The sequence below is a fragment of the Exophiala dermatitidis genome (assembly GCF_000230625.1).
Source record: "Exophiala dermatitidis NIH/UT8656 unplaced genomic scaffold supercont1.2, whole genome shotgun sequence".
NCBI classification, from domain to species: Eukaryota; Fungi; Ascomycota; class Eurotiomycetes; order Chaetothyriales; family Herpotrichiellaceae; genus Exophiala; species Exophiala dermatitidis.
Window position 1 is genome coordinate 1,970,294 of NW_008751647.1, and position 23,041 is coordinate 1,993,334.

The window sequence follows — 23,041 nt, forward strand, 5'->3', positions numbered from 1 at the left end:
GAAGCGATACGATACCAAACATTGAGACATATGTAAAAACGTAATGGGAGCCCTGTGATATGACAATCCTCGAATCAACCTGAATGACACATGTCCTGAATATTGATGATTCAAGTTGGAAACGTGACTAGGAGATCAAGGTTGTTCGACTCGGAGCCTTGTCCAGGCGCCATTTGAGAATCTCAGTGACTGTGATTGTGGGCTTTGAAGTAATACCTGTTTAGTAGTTGTTGCGCCAGGTTAGGAGGATCTACAACAGTGTAGGGACGTTGCGGGCCGTTTAGATGGAGACTTGGGGTGTGCAGTGGTGCCAGTGGAAGGGACTGCGGTGTTCCAGTACAACGTTGTAAGTAGAACGGCGGTCGGTGTTAATTCCACGGCTTGGCGACTCCAGCAGCGCCAGAAACGCGTCTCCCCCTGCGCGAGGCAAGTTTACATGTACAAATTTGGGTTTAGGTGTCGGCCTATTCGAACAGACACAGACTCCCCATACAACTGAATCTCCGTCATCCACGCAGTGGCATCACCATCAATCGTGCGCCGGTGCCTGCATGATTCCGATATGTTGGCAGATGTCGTGTCTACGGAACTGTCGCCGATCTGATAACTGCACTGCGCCCTCATGGATGTCCTATCGCCCAACGCTCCCAACGGGGCGCACAGTCCTGCCACGTTGGAGCCCGTCGACCCCCTCCACGTCCTCGAGCACATCGCCAGTCTGATCGAAACCACCCTCGGTGCGGCCCGACGAGAACTCGAGGCGGTCGGCAGCTTGTTGTCCAAAGCGAGCCATGCCGACTCTCTCAGCAAATGCGCCCAGTTTGCGGAGGATCCTCAGGCTACCCTGTATGCCCAGAAGGATGTTACAGAAGAGCTGGTAAACGGGCATGATGACACAGAAAGTCAGTCAATTCGCACCATTCTTCGTGAAGGTACTGACACCATAGGTCCAGAAATCGAACATGTTTACACTCTCTCGACCGAGTTGTCCCCTAACCCGACAACCGTGGCCTCGATTGCCTTCCTCAAGCTGTCAGGGCCTTTGAACGCTCGAAAGTCGATTGCTAGTCAGATACAGGTTTTCCACCTTCCAGGATCCTACAGCGCCGTCGATGGAGAGAACAATCGCCGCGCGGAGGGCACTTCCCCTTACGAAGTTCTCTACTCTCTCCTGCACAATGTCCTGGCCCCCTACTTCGATGCTTATACCAGGGCAAACGGCCCTATCGACCGCAATTGGTATGATTCTCAGGCCAAGAGCGGTGTTCCCGGAGCGAAGCGACGGATGAAGGAGTTGGAAATGAGTCTGCTGCATTTGCAGCACAATACCGACATACCCCTGGTCCATCTGCCTATGCATGAGGTCGTCATGGGAGCTCTACACGACGCGGCTGCTCAGGGTTTATCGCCCTCTGTCCAGCTAATACCGGCTCACGTTCTGGAGAACACCACTGTCCTCAACAGTATACAGAACCACGTCATTGGCTGGATCAAATCCATCCAAGGCGTAACTAAACTGGCCAAGGACGGGCCTTCGACACAATATTCTGCCGCCCAGGAGATCAACTTTTGGCTGTCCCTTGAGTCGGCTTTGAACAAGTTGGACGACGAACGTCATTCAGATGGCGTTGTACTGACCCTCGATATTCTGAAAAAGGCCAAACGACAGCAAGCCGTGGTCAGTTTTGAAACCGATACTGGGCTGAAAGATGCTCTGGAGACGGTTCGAAACTACAACACGCTCATGCGGGACTTCCCACTAGACGAATTGTCTTCTGCTACATCGTTAGGAAAAGTGGCCGAGGCGATAGTGTTAATCTTCAATCACTTGAACAAGAAATGGAGGGTCTGCAATTATCCTATCCGTCGTGCTCTGAAGTTGGTGGAAGGCATCTCCGAGGACATGAATGAACAGATCCACAACTTATTGAGGGGTCGATCAATCATGTCCTTGAGTTATGACGACTTCAGTGAGCTGATGAGATCTGTCGATCTCATCTGGGAAACATGGGATGACCAGATCAAGAGCTTCACCGCTGTTGCGCGAGAAATAACGAGGAAGAAGAACACAGACTTTGTACCGGTCAAAGTGATTCCCAGACATGCTAAGACCCAGGAGCGGCTTCGATATATCGCTCAGTTCCGACACAACCATGAGCAGCTGCAGAAAACTATCGTCACCGTCCTCGGGAATAAAGACGGCACCGATGGCGCCTCCTCTGACAAAGGCGGTGCCGCGATTGTGGAAGAGCTCGGGGATGTGGATGCTGTGGAGGAAGTCTCGGCTGCATATGAAGTTGTCCGCCATGTTGATGTCTTGGATGTTTCAACCAAAGGCACCGACGTCTGGATTCAGGCCGAAAAGGAATACACAGAGCGCACATCTCGTGTGGAAGACTCGATCATTACCCGGCTAAGGGACCGCCTGGGGAAAGCGAAGACCGCGAATGAAATGTTTCGCGTTTTCGAAAAGTTCAATCCCTTGTTGGTTCGACCCAAAGTTCGCGGAGCGATAACAGCCTATCAGACTCAACTGCTTGACAATGTCAAGAACGCGATAGCATCTCTCCATGAACGATTTAAGCAGCAGTACGGCGGCTCTGAGGCGCAGATGATGGCTCAGCTTCGAGACATCCCCCCGGTCGCAGGCGCCATACTCTGGGTTCGCCAGATTGAGACGCAATTGGATAATTACATGTCAAAGGTGCACGCCGTGCTGGGCGAAGAATGGATGTTTCATGCCGATGGGGAGAAGTTGCAGATCGAGAGTAATATGTTTCGAAAGAAGCTCTCCACGAGAGAGATCTACCAGGCGTGGGTTCAGGATGTTCAGTCTCGGGACATCTCAGTGAGTGGGAGGCTTTTTGCCATTCTACGGAGCCGCGGTGCAAATGGAGCATTGGAGTTGAGCGTCAACTTCGACAATCATGCCATCTCGTTGTTCAAGGAGGTCAGGAACCTGACTTGGTTGAATTTTCAAGTCCCTCACCGCATCACCACCACGGCCAAGCAGGCCCAACGGGTGTATCCATATGCCTTGAGTCTGATGGAAAGTGTTGCGGGATACTTCTCCGCCGTTCGAGCGATTCAGGAAACACCTAGTGTTGCACCGTTGATGGCAAGCTACGAGAAAGAGGTACAGAACCTGTTCGCCACCGGCGTGCGGCTCCGCTGGGAGTCCTTCATCAATTCATACGAGCTTCACATTAAAGGAAAGTCGACGGGCACCGACTCCGCACATGTACAGTATGTACGCGATGTGGTGACGGCGGTTACAACTCTCCAGAATAAGACTGCAACTGTGAAAGCGCTCGATCAAACCATCCAACATGCGTTGTCAGAGATGAAGACGTGCCATTACTCTGTGCAGAACTTCGAAACACAGATGGATATCATCCAAAACGCCGTGGATAAGATGAACCTAGAGAACTATTCGAACCTCTCCAGCTGGGTGTCCGAACTGAACGTTCAGATTCGGCAGCTCTTCGAAGAACGACTTCATCAGGCGCTGGTGCAATGGACAAGCTCTTTCTCCTCCTTGGATGCAGAGGATGCAGCTCAAGCAAGCTATACAGAAGTCGAGGATAATGTCTATCAAGTGCACTTTCCTGAGTTGCAGATCGAGATCATGATGAACAACCAAATTGTTTTCGTCGATCCCCCGCTGAATTATGTCAAAGCATCTTGGGTCCAGCATTTGGAGGACTGGTTGGATGTATTATGCCATCTGCCTCAAATCAGAGCGTCTCGGTATCAAGTGACGGCTGATGCGAACTCGGCACAGTCCTTGCCTACATTTGCAGATTTGCCCTTGCAGAAGGTAGAAACTCTTCAAAAAGCATATAATGGGATTGACAAGAGAATCGAGGTCATGGCCGCATATCTTGGAGAATGGTACACGTACCAAAATCTCTGGGATCTGCGCAGCGAACAACTACACGAACGTCTTGGTGATGATCTTGCGCAATGGCACCAATTGCTTCAGGAAGTCCGACACGCCCGTTCAACGTTTGACACGTCCGAAGGACGGAAAACCTTTGGAAGTGTCACCTTCGATTATGAACAGGTCCAGGCTAAGATCGCCCAAAAGTACGATCAATGGCAGCACGAAGTTACAAGCAAGTTCGGCAGTATTCTCGGCAACCGCATGTCAGAAGTGTTCGCCGATATGCGTCGGGCTCGTCTTGAACTCGAGAACCAGTCTCTTGAAGCATCTTCCACGGCGCAAGCTGTGACATTCATCACAACCGTGCAGCAATGTCGCCGGAACGCCGCCCTGTGGGGCCCTGAAGTGGAAATATTCAAACAAGGACAGACTGCTCTTTCCAGACAACGCTATAATTTTGGCAATGATTGGCTTTCGGCAAATCAAGTGAGTGACGAGTGGGAGGCGTTCGAGGAAATCCTCAGCCGCAAGAGTAAGGTCATCGAGGACCAGACAGACGCTCTGCGGGCAAACATCATTGCTGAAGATCGCGTCATTACTGCACGCATCACGGATGTTGTCGCTCAATGGTCTGAAGAGAAGCCTGTCTCAGGAACTGTCCCTCCGGACGAGGCAGCGGAGCTCTTGCGATCATATCAGCTACGGATGGAGAAACTCCAAAGTGAGGCTGAGACAGTCTTCAAAGCCAAGGAAGCCCTCGCCTTGCCGGTAACAAAGGACAATACTCTTGAAGCAGCCCTTGAGGAGGTTGGCGACTTCAAATCCGTATGGTCAGCGCTTTCTACTATCTGGCAGAGCATTAACGAATTGCGTGACACGTTATGGACGAGCGTTCAGCCTAGAAAACTTCGCCAATCGCTGGAGGGTCTTATGAAGATGACGAAGGAAATGCCCAGTCGAATGCGACAGTACGCTGCCTTCGAGCACGTCCAGAACGTCCTGCGGCAGCTAATCAAGGCAAACTCACTGCTAAGCGATCTCAAGTCCGATGCGATCCGAGAGCGACATTGGCAAAAGATCTACAAGGCTCTAAGACCGAACAAACGATATTCTGAAGCGTCGATGACTTTGGGAGACGTGTGGGACCTCCAGTTGGTTTCCAGCGAAGCAACCATTCGTGATATCATCACCCAGGCAAGAGGAGAGCTGGCTCTCGAAGAATTCATCCGACAAGTGCGTGAAACATGGCAGAGCTACCCGCTCGAGCTTGTCAATTATCAGAATAAATGCCGGTTGATTCGAGGCTGGGATGAACTCTTCACAAAATGCAGCGAGAACCTCAACTCTCTGCAAGCTATGCGCCACTCACCCTACTACAAGGAGTTTGAAGAGGAAGCCTCTGCATGGGAGGACAAGCTCAACAGAGTCCATGTACTATTCGATGTCTGGATAGACGTCCAACGACAGTGGGTCTACCTGGAAGGCGTCTTCACTGGTAACAACGACATCAAGCATCTGCTACCTACAGAGTCCAGCAGATTTTCAAACATTAACACCGAGTTCTCCGCCGTCATGAAGAAGGTCTACAAATCTCCGTTCGTTATGGATGTCCTTGCGATTCCTGGCGTACAGAAGTCCTTGGAACGCTTGGCCGAGCTCCTGAGCAAGATCCAGAAGGCTCTTGGTGAATATCTTGAGCGAGAGCGCATGTCGTTCCCTCGATTCTATTTTGTTGGAGACGAAGATCTGCTTGAAATCATCGGAAACAGCAACGACATCACGCGTGTTGCAAAACACTTCAAGAAAATGTTTGCTGGTATCTCCGGCGCCGAAGTTAGCGACAATAACTCCATTACCGCGGTGACTTCGAAGGAAGGCGAGGTTGTGCAGCTCAAGAAAGAGGTTTCTCTGATCAAGCTGCCGAAGATCAACGATTGGCTTACCGCGCTCGACAACAGTGTCAAGCAGACACTAGCTGAGCTGCTGGCAGAGGCCGTCAGTGCTTTCCGTCCACTCTTCACTGCATCCGATCTGGATACAGCTCAGTTTCAGGAGTACATGGCCAGTTACCCGGCTCAAATAATGATCCTCGCTGCCCAAGTCGTCTGGACAGATCTCGTCCGTGAGGCGCTCGAGGCGGCAGGCGAAGGGCTGTCAAAACTGCACGAGTACGAAGTGAGGTTGCTCGAACTACTCGCCGGAAGTGTTCTGCAAGATCTTCCGGTATTGATTCGTAGGAAATGTGAACATCTCATCACGGAAGCTGTCCATCAACGAGATGTGATCGCGAAGCTATTGAAGGCCGAAGCCAAGTCTCCAGGCCACTACATGTGGCTGCTTCAGATGCGTTATGTGTACGATCCAAACGCAGAACTCATGAATCGACTGCGCGTCGAGATGGCCAACGCCATCCTGGATTATGGCTATGAATACCTAGGCGTGCCAGATCGGCTCGTACGGACTCCGCTGACTGATCGTTGTTTCCTGACATTGACACAGGCGCTTTGCCAGAGGTTGGGTGGGTCTCCTTATGGTCCTGCCGGTACAGGAAAGACCGAATCGGTAAAGGCTTTGGGTCTTCAGTTGGGGAGATTTACTCTGGTCTTCTGCTGCGACGATACTTTCGACTTCCAGGCCATGGGTCGCATTTTCCTCGGGCTGTGTCAGGTGGGAGCATGGGGCTGTTTTGACGAGTTCAACCGTCTTGAAGAGCGCATTCTTTCCGCGGTGTCGCAACAAATTCAAAATATCCAGATTGGTCTTAAAAACACTACCCATGAGCAGAAGGCTCAGATCGATCTGGTGGGCCGCAGCTTCAAGGTCAATCCCAATACTGGACTCTTTATCACCATGAACCCAGGGTATGCTGGACGTTCCAACCTACCTGACAATTTGAAAAAGCTGTTCAGAAGCGTGGCCATGTCCAAACCAGACAAGGAGTTGATTGCTGAGGTGATGCTATTTTCGCAAGGATTCAAGCAAGCCAAAGCGCTTTCTTCGCAGGTGGTGCCTTTCTTCGACCATTGCGCCCAGCGACTCTCCAAACAACCGCACTACGACTTCGGCTTGCGAGCTCTGAAAAGTGTTCTCGTCAGTTCTGGCGGGTTGAAGAGAATCAGGATTCAGACGTCAGAGGGGAGTCTCGATGATGAACGCACTCTCGAACCACAGATAATCGTGCAGAGTATCCGGGAAACCGTCTCGCCCAAGCTCATCAAGCAGGATGTGGAAACTCTCATTGAGCTGCAAGCCCAAGACTTCCCGGGGGTCGAATATGTGCCTGCAAACATGACCAAGCTCTTTGGCGCCATCCGGGAGGTCATGAAGGAAGAACATCTGACCGAGAGCGAGGCATGGATGACCAAGATTCTGCAGCTTTACCAGATTCAAAACATCCATCACGGCGTAATGATGGTTGGCCAATCTGCCTCCGGCAAGTCAGCAATATGGAAAGTTCTTCTGCAGGCCCTTCAAAAAGTGGAAGGAGTCGAGGGGGTGCAGCATGTCATTGACCCGAAGGTCATGTCCAAGGAAGCCCTCTACGGAAGCCTTGACAGTACCACTCGGGAATGGACCGATGGGTTGTTTACCGCAATTTTGAGAAAGGTCGTCGACAATCTACGTGGTGAGGACAACAAACGACACTGGATTGTCTTTGATGGCGACGTGGATCCGGAATGGGTCGAAAATCTCAACAGTGTGCTGGATGATAATAAGCTTCTCACGCTGCCGAATGGTGAACGATTGAATTTGCCGCCAAACGTGCGCATCATGTTTGAGGTGGAGAGCTTGAAACACGCCACTCTGGCCACTGTCAGTCGCTGTGGGATGGTTTGGTTCTCTGATGATACTGTCAGCCCATCTTTGATGGTGGATCACTATTTACAAAACCTCGCCAGCCGGACCTTCGAGGATCTTGACGACGAACTCAAAGCAGCAGGCTTGACCGCCAAAGCCGAAGGAACACAGCGCCACATCGTCGAGACACTCAGAGCCCTGATTAATCGGGACGACTTTCTACTTAAGGCCCTCTCGACAGCAGGCAATTACAAGCACATTATGGAGTTCACGTCTGCCAGAGCTCTGGAAAGCTTATTCAGCTTGTTGGCAAAAGCATGTCGGAGCGTGTTGGAGTACAACATTTACCACACCGAATTCCCGCTCGACCTTGAACAGAGCGAGGCGTTTATCTCGAAGAAACTCCTGTTGGCAACGGTATGGAGCTTTGTAGGTGACGCAGCGTTGAGCATCCGAAAAGAATTTGGAGACTTCCTGGCGACTATGACCAACATCGACCTCCCCAATATTGACAGTTCGACGTCTCTCATTGATTACGACGTGACGTTGCCCCATGCCCAATGGGTTCCGTGGCAGTCGCAGGTCCCTACGATTGATCTGAACACTCACTCGATCACCCAAACGGATGTCATCATCCCGACCGTCGACACCGTCCGCCACGAGGATGTTTTGTATTCTTGGCTGTCTGAACACAAGCCGCTGATGCTGTGCGGTCCACCAGGATCTGGAAAAACGATGACACTGTTCAGTGCGCTTCGAAAACTCCCGGATATGGAAGTCGTTGGCCTCAACTTCTCCAGTGCAACACAGCCCGAACTCATCATCAAGACATTCGAGCAGTATTGCGAGTACAAAAAGACACTCAATGGGATGGTCCTGTCACCGACTCAGCTGGGCCGGTGGTTGGTGATCTTCTGCGACGAAATCAATCTTCCCGCTCCTGACAAGTACGCAACCCAGCGCGCGATCAGCTTCCTCCGCCAGCTTGTGGAGCAGAATGGGTTCTGGCGTGCTTCGGATAGGGTTTGGGTGTCCCTCGAACGCATTCAGTTCGTTGGGGCGTGTAACCCCCCAGAAGACGTCGGCCGTCACCCTCTGGGAGCACGCTTCCTGCGGCACGCGCCGGTAGTTATGGTCGACTATCCTGGCGAAGTCTCGCTGAATCAGATCTACGGAACCTTCAATAATGCCGCCCTCAAGGTCATACCGACGTTGCGAGGATTCGCCGACCCCTTGACCCGCGCAATGGTCGAATTCTACTTGAAATCTCAAGCTCGTTTCACCCCAGACATACAGCCGCATTATGTGTACTCACCCAGAGAACTGACTCGGTGGGTCCGTGGCATATACGAAGCGATTGCCCCGCTCGAACACCTGTCAGTGGAAGGGTTGGTCCGTATCTGGGCCCACGAGGCTTTGCGGCTTTTCCAAGATCGACTTGTTGAGCCGGAAGAACGAGCGTGGACTGCTGACATGGTCAGACAGACTGCGTTGGAACACTTCCCAACAGCCAATATTGACCAAGCGCTCCAAGGTCCGATATTGTTCTCGAACTGGCTCTCCAAGCACTATGTGTCAGTTGAGCAAGAGCAACTTCGAGAATTCGTGAAAGCTCGCCTCAAGACGTTCTGTGAAGAAGAGGTGGATGTCCCACTTGTCCTGTTCAATGATGTCCTAGAGCACGCTCTACGGATCGACAGGGTCTTCCGCCAACCACAGGGTCATCTCATATTGATCGGTACGAGTGGTAGTGGCAAAACCACGTTGTCGAGGTTTGTGGCTTGGATGAATGGCTTGACCATATTCCAGATCAAGGTCCATGGCCGATACTCGGCTGAAGACTTTGACGATGATCTTCGAGGCGTCCTAAGAGCCTGCGGCTGCCGTGGCCAAAAGATCTGCTTTATCATGGATGAATCCAACGTGCTGGACTCTGGCTTCCTTGAGCGCATGAACACATTGCTCGCCAACGGTGAAGTTCCTGGGCTGTTCGAAGGCGACGAGTACTCGGCGCTCATGACAGCTTGCAAAGAAGGCGCTCAACGACAAGGGCTTCTTTTGGACTCACAAGAAGAGCTGTACAAATGGTTCACCCAGCAGATAGTCCGCAATTTGCACGTTGTCTTCACGATGAACCCTCCGCAAGAAGGGTTGTCGTCGAAGGCTGCCACTAGTCCGGCGCTCTTCAATCGTTGCGTGCTCAACTGGATGGGCGACTGGTCTGATCAGGCTCTCTTCCAAGTTGGGTATGAGCTCACTCAGTCGATCGATCTGGACAAAGCGAACTTCACTGCTCCTGACAGCCTCCCGATCGCATACCGGGACCTCTCCCTTCCTGCATCGCACCGTGACACCGTCATCAATGCAATGGTGCATATCCATTATTCGGTACAAAAGACCAATGACCGGTTGGAAGCACAACATGGCGTAACCACATATCTTACCCCTCGACACTACCTGGATTTTGTGACACAGTTCCGGAGATTGTTCCGAGAGAAGCGGGAAGACCTCGAGGAACAGCAACGACATCTCAATGTGGGTCTGGAGAAGCTCCGGGACACCGTTGACAAAGTACGGGATCTTAGAGCAAGTTTGGCCTCGAAAAAACAGCAGCTCGAACTCAAAGATGCGGAAGCCAACGAGAAGCTCCAGCGTATGGTTGCTGATCAGCGGGAAGCTGAATCAAGAAAGACTGCTTCCATCGAGATACAGACGGCGTTGGAGAAACAGGAGAAGGAGATCGCCAGCCGCAAGGAAATTGTGCTTGGTGATCTTGCCAAAGCCGAGCCTGCAGTCCTTGAGGCTCAGCGAAGTGTCAGCAATATCAAAAGACAGCATCTCACTGAGGTCCGGTCAATGGCCAATCCACCTGCTGGCGTCAAACTCGCTCTAGAATCGGTCTGTACCCTGCTTGGCCACAAGGTTGACAGCTGGAAGAGTATCCAGGCCGTAGTGCGGAAAGATGATTTCATTGCCAACATCGTCAACTATGACAATGAACAGCACATGACACCTGCTTTGCGGCAAAAGATGCGCCACGACTATCTGTCCAACGACGACTTCACATTCGAGAAAGTCAATCGTGCGAGTAAAGCGTGTGGTCCACTTGTGCAGTGGGTCGAGGCTCAAGTCAACTATTCTGAGATCCTAGACCGCGTTGGTCCACTACGTGCCGAAGTCGAGCAACTCGAGGACGAAGCTCTTCAAACCAAGGCCGAAGCCAAAGCCATTGAAAATACAATCATCAAGCTTGAAGAGAGCATTGCGACTTACAAGACCGAATACGCGGCTCTCATTAGCGAGACTCAGGCAATCAAAAGCGAGATGGCTCGAGTACAAACCAAAGTCGAACGCAGCCTTCGGCTTCTGGACAGCCTTTCGTCTGAACGTGTGAGATGGGAAGCTGCCAGCAAGTCGTTCGAGATTCAGATCCAGACCCTGGTGGGAGACGTGGTCATCGCCTCGGCGTTCCTGGCATACGCTGGGCTCTACGATCAACAATTCCGAAAAACTATGGTGGACGATTGGCTGCATCATATGTCTCAATCTGGTATTTCGTGCAAGACCGACGGGTCGGTGCTTGGGTATCTGTCCTCAGCAGATGAACGCCTCCAATGGCAGCGACATTCCCTTCCGGCTGATGACCTGTGCATGGAAAACGCGATCATGCTGAAACGCTTCAATCGATATCCCTTGATCATCGATCCGCCTGGACGCGTGACGGAGTTTTTGAGGCAGGAACATCAAGGACGAAAGTTAACCGTCACCAGTTTCCTTGACGATGCCTTTACCAAGCAGCTCGAGAGTGCCTTGCGTTTCGGTAACCCAATTCTAATTCAGGATGCGGAGTATTTGGATCCCATCCTGACGCATGTTTTGAATAAGGAATACCAGAAAACCGGTGGACGCGTCCTTATCCAGCTGGGCAAGCAAGAGATCGACTTTTCCGAACACTTCCAGTTGTATCTCTCTACCCGGGATCCGTCGGCTGCATTTGCGCCCGACGTCTGCAGCAGGACCACTTTCATCAATTTCACTGTCACACGAAGCAGCTTGCAGACGCAGTCGTTGAACGAAGTTCTCAAAGCCGAGCGGCCAGACGTTGACAAACGTCGTACCAACCTGGTCAAGATGCAAGGAGAATTCGACACAAACCTCCGACAATTGGAGAAGAGCCTCTTGCAAGCTCTCAATGAATCTCGCGGGAACATTCTCGACGACGACAATGTCATCCATACCCTCGAGACGCTGAAGAAAGAGGCAGCTGTCATCACCAAGAAGGTTGCTGAAACAGAAGGCGTCATGGCAGAAGTGGAACGCATCACTCAAAGCTACAGCCGCATTGCAAATGCATGCAGTGCCATCTTTGCTCTCCTTGAACAGCTTCACCACCTGAACCACAGTTACCGATTTTCGCTCCAGTACTTTATCGACATATTCGACTCGGTCCTCCATCATAACCCCCATCTGGCCGGCCAGACAGACCACAATGTACGTGGCGAGATCATCCTCAAGGACATCTTCGTGGAGACGTATCGACGAACTTCGCTGTCGATGCTACAGAAGGACCGGATCACCCTTGCTTTGCTACTTGTCCGCGCCACACCGTATGAGTTCGATCGCTTTGCCATGGACCTCGTTTTCGATGATCGGCCACACTCGCAGGGCGGTGTTCCTGCGGACGCTAGCAAGGAAGACATCCTGGCTGCCGTAAAGCGAATTCCAATATTCGATGAGAACAAGTTGAATGCCGAGAGTGAGGGCTGGAGCCAATTCTTGGCTGCCGACCGAGCGGAGCAATATGTGCCGGAGGTCTGGAACCACACCGACAATGTCATCGACCAGAGTCTGTACAAGCTACTACTTGTCAAACTCGCCAGACCAGACAGATTCTTGCCTGCAGCCGAAAGTCTGGTCGCCAGTGTTTTTGGACCGGAGGTCTTCCAAGCCTCGGATGACTTGGGAACAATTGTCAAGCAAGTCACTGCTTCTGTTCCGATCGCTCTTTGCTCCAATCCCGGATTTGACGCAAGCTACAAAGTGGATGCTCTGGTAGAGAAGCAGCACGCCACGTGCGCCAACGTCGCGATGGGATCGGACGAGAGTGCTGCAAGTGCGGACAAGGCAATCACGAGTGCTGCGGCGAATGGAAGCTGGGTATTGATCAAGAATGTTCATCTGGCACCGCAATGGCTACAAAGCCTCGAGAAGCGACTTTCGGCGCTGAAGCCTCATCAAGACTTCAGACTGTTCCTGTCAATGGAATCGAGTCCTAAGATACCTGTCAATCTGATTCAAGCTTCGAGAACTCTCGTGTACGAACAGCCGGCTGGCATGAGAGCCAATATGAAGGACACGTTGACAGTACTATCTGACCGAGGCGCAAGAACCCCTGTCGAACGTGGACGACTGTATCTTCTGCTTTGCTTCCTACATGCCGTCCTCCAAGAGCGGCTGAGATATGCGCCTTCTCTGGGATGGAAGGGGCTTTGGGAGTTCAACGACAGCGACTACGAATGCTGCTCGTTCATTATTGACTCGTGGATCGATGCTGTTGCCCAAGGTCGATCAAACATTGCCCCTGTCAAACTTCCTTGGGATCTAATCCGCACGTTGATCACCGAGATGTACGGCGGCAAGATTGACGATGAGCAAGATTTCTCGCTGCTTGGCCAAATGGTGGCCAAAGTGTTTGATGCTGCTGCTTTTGAAAACGACCATGAGTTGGTGTCTGATACTGAAGGGCATGTACTCAAAGTCCCATCTGGAACCACCATGCGTGACTTTTTGAGCTGGGTGGACAGTCTTCCTGAACGTGAACCACCAGCATATTTGGGCCTTCCTGCTAACGCCGAAAAACTGTTACTTATGGGTCAAGGACGCGAGACTATCAGCAATCTGGCGCGGATTACGGATCTGCTGGAAGAAGGCGAGCAGTCATTACCATCGAATGAAGACCGGGGCCAGGCAAGTCAAGCATAGGGGTAAAATAGAGAGTCTTTGGTAGACTTGGAACATTCTGGGCGTTGCAGATGTCCATGATAGAGTTGGTTCGTCTGAGATGTTTAGCTTGATTGGATGGGCGGATGGCGTTGGGTCTGGTGTACAGGCTTTCATTGTCTACAACTACTTGAGCGATTGGCGTTTGGGGCACCGAGGGGAGTGTTGTGTGTGGGTACATAGCATAGCATAGGATACTTTTTTCATTGTGTTAGACTTTGTAATAAACTGCATTGAGCCGTACTCGAGATAATGACAGAAGTACAGAGTAGAAGTTCTGATTGATAAAGCCATGTTCGAGGTTGATGAACCCCTGAATTACGCGGAGTCGGGAAACCTTCCCGCAGTGTCTGCAGCGCGGAATGCCATCAACACGGTGACACCGACTGCATGACATGCTGTGAGTGCTGAAATGACTGCAATGGTCCAGTTTGAGGCATCTACGTCTTGTCGGAGGGATAATTGACACGTATCTGCAGCGGTAGAGTCGTGGTATCTGTGTCGCAGTATCCACGCCGTTCGCCCATCCACCAGCCGCGGAAACTTGAAGGACACGTCTCTGCTGCGCCCATCATGAACAAGAACATCTTGCGAGCGGTAGACAACTAACCTCTGAACCGCCCTTCAAATCGAACCATCCTCCACCTGTCAGCCTGCCATGAGCACGTACACGAGTGCGAGTGCTCACAATGTAGAGGAGAGCATAGACGTTTCAGGTCTCAACTCCGGCGGCCCTCGTCCTGGCTCCGAGTCCTTGCCCAAATCATCTCCGCTACCGTTACCGTCGTTCGCTCCTTTTGCTGTCGATATGACCACAGACTACACGACCCCAGCGATTGCGATCGATCCCGTTGCGCTCATAACGACAGAATGTATCACCATCACCTCTGCCATGCGCAAGCATGCCCGGTGGGCACAGTCGTCGGTATCGGCCATCCTGGGAGGAGCATCGAGGCCTCAAGAGCAGGATCTACAACGACGGTTGTCGTCGCAAAGTGGTCGAAAGGGCCCTACGATTTCCGACCCGGGCAAGACCAAACTCAACGTCACCAACAGTGCGACCTCGGACGACGACGAGAATGCCAGTCTGGCCAGTCGGTGGGGCCTGCGTGGGAAGAAGGGCAAGCCCACGCCGGACAACCCTCTGCTTTCGGCGTTTGCACGCTTGAGAAGGGATCTGGCGGGTTGCAAGGACGTGCGTAGCGTCGATGCACCGGAACTGCTTCATCCTTTCTTACAGGTCATCCGAAGCTCTTCGACCAGTGCGGCGATTACGAGTCTGGCGGTAATCTCGGTCACCAAGTTCTTTGCCTACAATATCATCACGACGAAAAGTCCACGGATCGCCTTGGCCATGCATTTGCTGAGTGCTGCTATAACGCATTGTCGGTTCGAAGCTAGTGACACTGCTGCGGATGAGGTGGTTCTCCTACGCATTCTACGGCTCATGGAACTCATTATTTCCCGACCAGAGGGTCTCCTGCTTGGAGACGAGAGTATCTGCGAAATGATGAGCACGGGGTTAAGCATGTGTTGTCAATCCCGGCTCTCAGAGGTTCTCAGGAGGTCGGCCGAGATGGCCATGGTCATCATGTGTCAAGTCGTCTTTAGCCGGTTGAAGACGCTCAAAATCGAACAAGTTCCCAAGGTCGAAGGAGGGAGGAGTCGTTCTAATACCAAGACGGCCGCCGCCGATGGTGATCTCAAAATTGAGCCGCCCATGACGGGAAGCGTCATGGGCAACGGCGAGCTGGCGGATCGTCCGAGTGTCGATGTCGAAGGAGGCTCCTCCTCGACTGCTGAAGACGCCGGGGCCGGCGCCGAATCCAAGGCCGCTTCCTCGTCGGAACCTCAGCATTCAACCGTTCCGACGCATGCTAATGGGTTAGAGAATGTCGAGCCATATGCATTGCCGTCGATAAAAGAGCTGTTTCGAGTTTTGATCGACCTCTTGGATCCCCATGACAAAACCCATACCGATCCCATGCGTATCATGGCTCTGAGGATTATAGACATTGCCCTGGAGGTCTCAGGGCCCTGGATCGCCAGACAACCCGCGTTAGCTGCCCTTGTGCAGGATGATCTCTGCCGCCATTTATTCCAGCTCGTCCGATCCGACAATATGGTGCTTCTGAACAGCTCCTTGCGTGTTGCCGGGACTCTGTTGGCCACGTGTCGACAACTACTGAAACTACAGCAGGAACTGTTCCTGTCATATTTGGTGGCGTGTCTGCATCCGCGGGTTGACATTCCGCAAGAACCGGGAATTGATCCGTCGCTATACGAAGGGGTGCCGCAAGCTCCAAAACTGGTCAAGCCGGCCCCATCCCAAGCCAGCAGTGGCCGATCCACGCCGGTGCCTATCAAGGACAGGCAGAAGCTGGGGCTAGAAGGAGGGGCCAGGAGGCCCGAGGCCAGAGAGGCCATGGTGGAAAACATTGGGACTTTGGTCCGCATGCCGAGTTTCATGGCCGAACTCTTTGTCAACTATGATTGCGAGGTGGACAGACAGGATCTTTGCGAAGACATGGTTGGTCTCTTGTCACGGAATGCTTTTCCTGACGCAGCCACCTGGAGCACCACGAATGTGCCACCTTTGTGTCTGGATTCCCTGTTGACCTTTATCCAATTTATGGCCGAACGGCTGGACCAGGAACCCCCTCCAGGCACTGAAGAACGAATTGAAAAGATGAGGATGCAAAGAATTCGGAAGCGCATCATCAAAAGCGGCGCATCCAAGTTCAACGACGACCCCAAAGCTGGCGTGGCTTACCTGGTGAGAAACGGCATCATCCAGGATCCGGACGACCCTCGCCAGGTAGCCCAGTTTCTCAAGGGCACGTCGCATGTTTCTAAGAAAGTTCTCGGCGAGTTCCTGACGAAACGAAACAACGAACGGCTGTTGACCGCGTTCATTGACCTGTTCAACTTCCAGGGCATGCGCATCGACGAGGCCCTGCGAGAAATGCTGGGTACTTTCCGTCTTCCCGGCGAGTCGGCCCTCATCGAACGTATAGTCAATACATTTACCGAAAAGTACTGTGCGACAGTCTCGACGGACGAGATTGCCGACAAGGACGCGGCCTTTGTGCTCACGTATGCCATCATCATGCTCAACACCGAGCTGTACAACCCCAATCTCAAGTCACAGAAACGCATGTCTTATGAAGGGTTCGCGCGCAACTTGAGGGGAGTCAATGCCGGCCAGGATTTCCCGCCGGACTTGCTTCAAGAAATCTACGACGCCATCAAACAGAACGAGATCATCCTGCCGGATGAGCACGACAACAAACATGCATTTGAGTATGCGTGGAAAGAGTTGTTGATGAAGACGGCCGAGGCCGGCCCCTTGGAGCTATGTGACAGCAATGCCTTTGACGCCGAAATGTTCAAGGCCACCTGGAAACCCATGGTCGCCACGCTCTGCTATGTCTTTATCTCGGCCTCGGACGACGCCGTCTTTTCTCGTGTCGTGGTGGGTTTCGACCAATGCGCGCAGATTGCCGCAAAATATGGAATCACCGAAGCTTTTGACAGGATCGTGTATAGCGTGAGCCAGATCACCGGTCTGGCCGCCGAGGTGCCCCCCAGCACCGCATTGAACACCGAGGTACAGGTTGGCAAGAAGAGAATCATGGTCAGCGAGCTGGCCGTGCGGCTAGGCAGGGACTTCCGAGCCCAGTTGGCAACCGTGCTGCTCTTCAGGATCCTGTCGAACCGTGAAACCGCCGTGGGCGACACATGGAGCTACCTGGTGCGCATCCTGAGGAACCTGTTCGTCAACTCATTGATTACCTTGCCGAAAGTCGAAGAGACTCGGCTCGCCGACTTGGGCCCTATCCCCCTTCAGCCGCCTTCACAGGTCATCGATCGAGATGGCCGGTTGGGTGATAGTGGCATTTTTTCTACTTTTACTTCCTACCTGTCGAGTTACGCCGCCGACGACCCGCCGGAGCCGTCCGAGGAAGAGCTAGACAATACCTTGAGTGCAGTCGACTGCGTCAAGGCGTGTCAGCCCGATGTGGTCCTCAAGCGCATGGCTGCCTTGCCGCCTGAGCAGATCAAATCTCTGGTGTCCGCCATTTTGTCCCAGATGGAGGAGCTGTCTCCGGTCGTGGCTGTCAAGCCTGAACGTCCTATGCCCGTCACTGTCCGGGTCAACGGACACCGAATGCAAAAGTCTGGTCCAGAGTATGACCCTGGCACCGTTTTCTTGCTTGAGTTGGCAACTCTACTTACCTTGAGAGATGACGAAACCATCGCGGCCGCTGGTGAGGTGTTGACAGGTGCACTGCAGAACGCGGTCCGAGATGCATCCAACTTTCATCCTCTGGCCGCGGCCAGGGTGGTGCATTATCTTCTGGAGCTGCTACGGTACAGCTATGTGAGTTTGACTCCATAAAAATCAATATGACTGTACGTGCCAACTAACTTTTGTTCTATAGACACACGATTTCATGCGTGCCCCAGTTGTGCTTCATGCCATCTCCAGCTTTGACGACACTGTTCTGGACCGCACCGCCGAGGCCGTCACCAGGGGCCTCGCCAACGCCATCGCCGAGCCTGGCCCGTTGCGCAACGAAGTGACCAAATCCCCGGACTTTTGGTCGATATTGCAACGACTACACCAACACAAGAGCGAAGGCGAATCCGTGTTTGAGATACTCACCACCTTGGCCACGTCGCAGCCGACGGCGGTGACGGCGGACAACTTCGAGTCGGCGATTGCATTGGCCAACGACTTTGCCACGGCCGGATCGATAGGGTCGATCCAGGAGAAACGGCGCGACTTTGCGGCCAAGCGAGGCCACCAGGCGAAACCGGCGCGCGATGAGGATATCGTGGTTGTCCAGCGGGCCGTCAAGGCTATTGGTCTTATCTACCAGCTCAGCGACCGCGTGCCGAGTCTGATTGCGCAATCACATCTTGAACGCCACGAGGCCTGGGCGGCGTACTGGTCACCCGTGTTTCGGGCGCTGTGTTCACAGTGCGTCAACCCTTGTAGGGAAGTGCGGCATCGTGCGCTCTCGGCGCTTCAACGTACTTTGCTGGCTGAAGCTGTGGCTGCAGGGTTGGAGACAACAGATGAACATAATGGCAAAGATGAGGTTTCTCAGGATGATGACGAACAGAGACAGGGGGTGGAAAAGCAGCATGCTGAATGGACGGCCATTTTCGACGAGGTTCTGTTCCCCTTGACTTTGCGACTCCTCAAACCCGAAATCTACCAGCTTGACCCGCTGGGGATGAATGATACCAGGGCCCAGATCGCCTCGTTGTTGTGTAAGGTGTTTCTACGGTACTTGGACCGTCTGGTCGAAGTCCACCGCATGGCTGATGTCTGGGTTAAAATTCTGGAGCTGTTGGATCGCCTGATGAATGCGGGTACGGAGGGAGCTGATGCCCTTGCCGAGGCCGTGTTGGAGGGCGTTAAGAATGTTTTGTTAGTTATGGATGGGACGGGGTATTTGGAGAGAAGTGGCGAGAACAAACTTGTTCGAGCACCACGCAAGAAAATAGCGGTCCGTGGCAAGCAGCGACGTCCGCCACAACGTCAGGGACATGGACGAAGTCAAAGCAGTGCAGGAACAGATAATGAGGAAACCAAGGATGGACAGACCAGGTCGTCGTCCGACGCTGGTGCACGGGATCCAGAAACCGGGTTCCAAGAACAAGAGACTGAAGAAGACGGCAACGAGAGCGAGGAGCGACGACCTGTGGAGGAAGGAGAAGATGAAGACAACGACGAAACGGGGATGGAGGAAGAAGAGCAACAAGAAGAAGAAGAAGAAGAAGAAATCCAAGTCTGGCCCGAGACCGTGACTCGGTTGAATCGGTTTTTGCCCGGATTGGTCGACGAGTTGTTTCCTACACCACCACCTCCTCAGCCTGAACCGGCTTCTGCTCAAGCGGGTGAAGTGAACAGCGGTGGTGGCGGTGCTACTTCTGATGAGAATCGGAAGCTTGCTGCTGGTGGTGGTGATGGATCAAGACCACAGACGAGAGATGGGGGTGGCGGAGCGGAAAAAAGATGAGATAGCTAGGTAGATACGTAGCTGATTGTACGCATCACCCACCCCGTAGGCTATGATCTTGACTGGTGAAGGTCAGAGCTTGTAAGAAGCAGTCTGCAAGCAGCAATATAACGGTATGTCATTTTGATGGCGATTGTGATAGGTGATATAAATTAGGTACTTATGCTATATTATGGTATGTCATCGTAGAATTTTGGAGGCTGCTGGTCCTACAGTACCAACCTGTGAGAAATCAATCACCTTACTAGAAGAGCAGGCAGGCCATGGACGGTCTAGGCAGCTTATTTACATAAGTGTGAGTCGATAGTGATAGGACCTAGTTGGCTACACTATTTTTCCAAAAAGTCCAAGGTCTCTTTGGGCACGGATCGTTCTCCTTCATTTTAGTATCGATGGAGAGAAGGAGACACGCGCACACACGTATATATTTACATAGATAGATAGATAGATATGGTAATATGTAGATATACAGGTAGGTACCTATATGTGGCTCTTTCTGCGGTAGTGACCCCGGACCTCAGACCGGACCCAAGATCAGACCCGACTCGATTGCCCTTAATACCCAGCGCCATCCTACGCCGCTCGGACTAGCATGCATAGGAACAAGTCGCTGACACAGCCCAGATCAAGACGAGGAGTAATATGCTCGAGTGCGGCAGCGGGAACGGCAGCGGCATGTACTTCAACACCAGGGCTGACATGCCAGTGAAGCGCGCCGAGGACGGGACGATTTTGATTGTGTCAGATGGATAACTGCTGCTGAGCTGAGCGTCGGTATCAGCGTCGGCAACAGCATCAGTAACATCGTCCTGGACACATGTCTGTATCTCTGTCTGCGTCTGTGTCTGTGTCTCTGACTCGTTCTCTGCAGGAGCCTCAGTTCCACAATCAGACACATGTCTCAAGGGCACCGACGGGTTCAAGCTTTGCTTGTCATTTTTGCACGAGTGCTCGTGCGCATCCCCAGCTTTGTCTGTTGCCGTCCCTAGGCAACCTTGGGCGGAACTGATCGACAGGCCACAATCTTTCAAGGGCGTCCGGTTTGAGTTTTTGCCGTCGGCAAGATTAGTCCCCATGCCCACGCCCAAGCCCATCACCGACCAAGTCTCATGGACATCAATTGATGATATTGATGATGACCGAGATGAGACAACCACACCATTGTTACCATTCTGCCTCAACAACGAGCGCGTGAGCGTCTCCTTTCTCAAAACCGAACTCATGGCCGTCTTGACCTCTGCCAATTCCGTCTGCAGGGACTCAGTTGAAGCAGCGACTTGGTTCTTCATGTCGAGCAGTTGACGTTGAAGATCGCGGATCTCGTCCATGGCATGGGATAGACGTTTCTGCCACACTAGGTCTGGGTTGGGATTGTTGGAAGTCGTCACCCCAAGGGCTTGCGAAGACTGTGTGGTAACAATGGCAGCAGTAGCTGCAGCAGGACAATTTGAACAAGTATTATATGCTGGGGGAGGTGTTCCGTTGCCCTGACCCTGACCCTGGCCATGAGCTTGATCTACCTGTGAAAGCCTGCGGTGCTGATGAAACGAAGTGGTGGTAGGAGTCCGCAATTGTGAGGGCGCGTAGACGCCAGAAAAGGATGTGGAAATCGGAGTCGGAGGACGCATCCGCCGCGGCGGATATGCAACGTTGGAAAAACTGAAGCTCGATCGACCCGACACAATTCCGTCTTCAGACCCAAAAGTCATGGCCGTGGCAGTGAGCGGACTGCCCCAGCTGGCGGTACTGCTGCTGACGGGCGTGAACTCGTCGTCCTCGAACCTCCAGGGGATATTGTCAAATGTCGTTTTTAGAGATTTGATCAGCGTATCGTTGGTGACAGAGGCTTGAGCGCCAGTGTCTAGAGTCAGTTTCGCCGCCGCAGCCACGGCAACAGCCGAAGTTGAAGCTGACGCAGCCGGTGGTGTCGGCGGCGGCGTGTCTCTTTGCGACCGTAAGCGGCCAAGAGCCGTCTTGACCATGGGCAACAGATGAGCCAGGGCCCATTTGCCGATGGCATCGACCCAGACGAGAAACGAGTGGAAATGCTCATCCTTGCTCAAGTCGAACTTGCACAATGGAGACATACAGTACGCTTGACCATGGTCGATCCAATGGATATTCAGGACGGCGAATGCGTTGTCAATGACGCAGGAAAAGGCCACTGGAAGTTCTGGCATCAATTGGCCCTTCCATGCCTTTGCGTACAGCATGTGAAGAGCGCGCACGCAACATGCCCCGCCGACGGCGCTTTGGTTGTTGGCGGCTTCGAAGCGTTTTTCCTTTTCGCCGTATGCCCGCTCGAAAATCAGGAAGGGACAGTAGAGTGCGGCGCCCGGAGAGATGTAGCCGGTGTCGAAGTGGACGATGGTGCCGGTCGCCACTAGCCAGGGTGGGAGAACGGCTGTCTCTTCGGCACTCAGGGCAGACGATGAAAATCCACATCCGAGTCCAGACCGTGGCACTTGGAGCTCGTAGAAGGGGCCCATCTGGTTCAGGGCCCGTTCGGGAAGTGTCTCGCGGCTGAAGCAGGGGATCATACAGCGTGCAAGTCTGGCCTCGTCATCAATGGATGGGAGGAGATTTGGTGGGAAAATAGGGGACGGGCCGAATCCGCGACCGGTCTTGACTTGTTCCCGGAAGGCGTGCTTGAGCTCAATGTACCTCGAAGCATTTGGCAGGTCTGCTTCGACCAACTCGACCAGTGATGCTGGGATCTTTTCTCCAGGTGCAGATTCCATGATCCGGATGCGGTGGGGTCCTAAGACTTGTTGACGGAATTGTCTCCAGGAGAGATGGCTCCCATCGTAGCAGAAGGGAGGCAAGTCGGAAGCAGCGGTGGTCTTAGCAGCAGCCATACAGTCACCTGCCGACGTCGACAGAGGTTCCGATGATGTGTACTTTATGGTGATGGTTTCCTTGTCAGGCTCAATGGCGATATCCATCGTGTCTGTGAGTAGACTACCTGTTTCTCTGTTCTGTAACTGATATCAACGAGCTTCGAAGTTGCTGTGGCAGTGAGGGACGACTCTTCTGGCAAGTAGGAAGTGTCCTGGCAGTGGTAGCGTGTCGAGAGCGAGGAATGCAGTATATGGGTACCACTGTGGCCGCGGTTTGCACGCATGGCAGTTCAACACGGGGCATTATCTCCGTACCCCATACTAGCATCACATGGGAACATCCGAACTCACTGTTTCTGTGGCGTAGCCGCCCATTAGAAGACGGTGCTAGCAGCCCGGAACTTACCTGAATTGTATACGGAAAGGAGAAAGCTTTGGTTGCACAGGCGGCTGCAGAGGACGGACCACTTACCTGGCTTAAC

The 23,041-nt window shown here is 52.9% G+C and overlaps 3 protein-coding genes across 3 annotated transcripts; 2 read left to right on the forward strand and 1 right to left on the reverse strand.

Annotated features, from left to right (window-relative positions):
• Positions 1–622: 622 nt before the first annotated feature.
• HMPREF1120_02200 (dynein heavy chain, cytoplasmic) lies at positions 623–13,666 on the forward strand (the record flags this gene model as incomplete). The annotated part of the gene is made up of 1 exon (XM_009156236.1): positions 623–13,666. The coding sequence occupies one exon, from the start codon at positions 623–625 to the stop codon at positions 13,664–13,666; it is 13,044 nt and encodes a 4,347-aa protein (XP_009154484.1).
• Positions 13,667–14,342: 676 nt separating this feature from the next.
• On the forward strand, positions 14,343–19,719 carry HMPREF1120_02201 (F-box protein 8; the record flags this gene model as incomplete). Its single annotated transcript, XM_009156237.1, has 2 exons — positions 14,343–18,068; positions 18,130–19,719. The coding sequence occupies 2 exons, from the start codon at positions 14,343–14,345 to the stop codon at positions 19,717–19,719; spliced, it is 5,316 nt and encodes a 1,771-aa protein (XP_009154485.1).
• Positions 19,720–20,306: 587 nt separating this feature from the next.
• Positions 20,307–22,664, reverse strand: HMPREF1120_02202 (uncharacterized protein; the record flags this gene model as incomplete). Its single annotated transcript, XM_009156238.1, has 1 exon — positions 20,307–22,664. The coding sequence occupies one exon, from the start codon at positions 22,662–22,664 to the stop codon at positions 20,307–20,309; it is 2,358 nt and encodes a 785-aa protein (XP_009154486.1).
• Between the last annotated feature and the right edge of the window lie 377 nt (positions 22,665–23,041).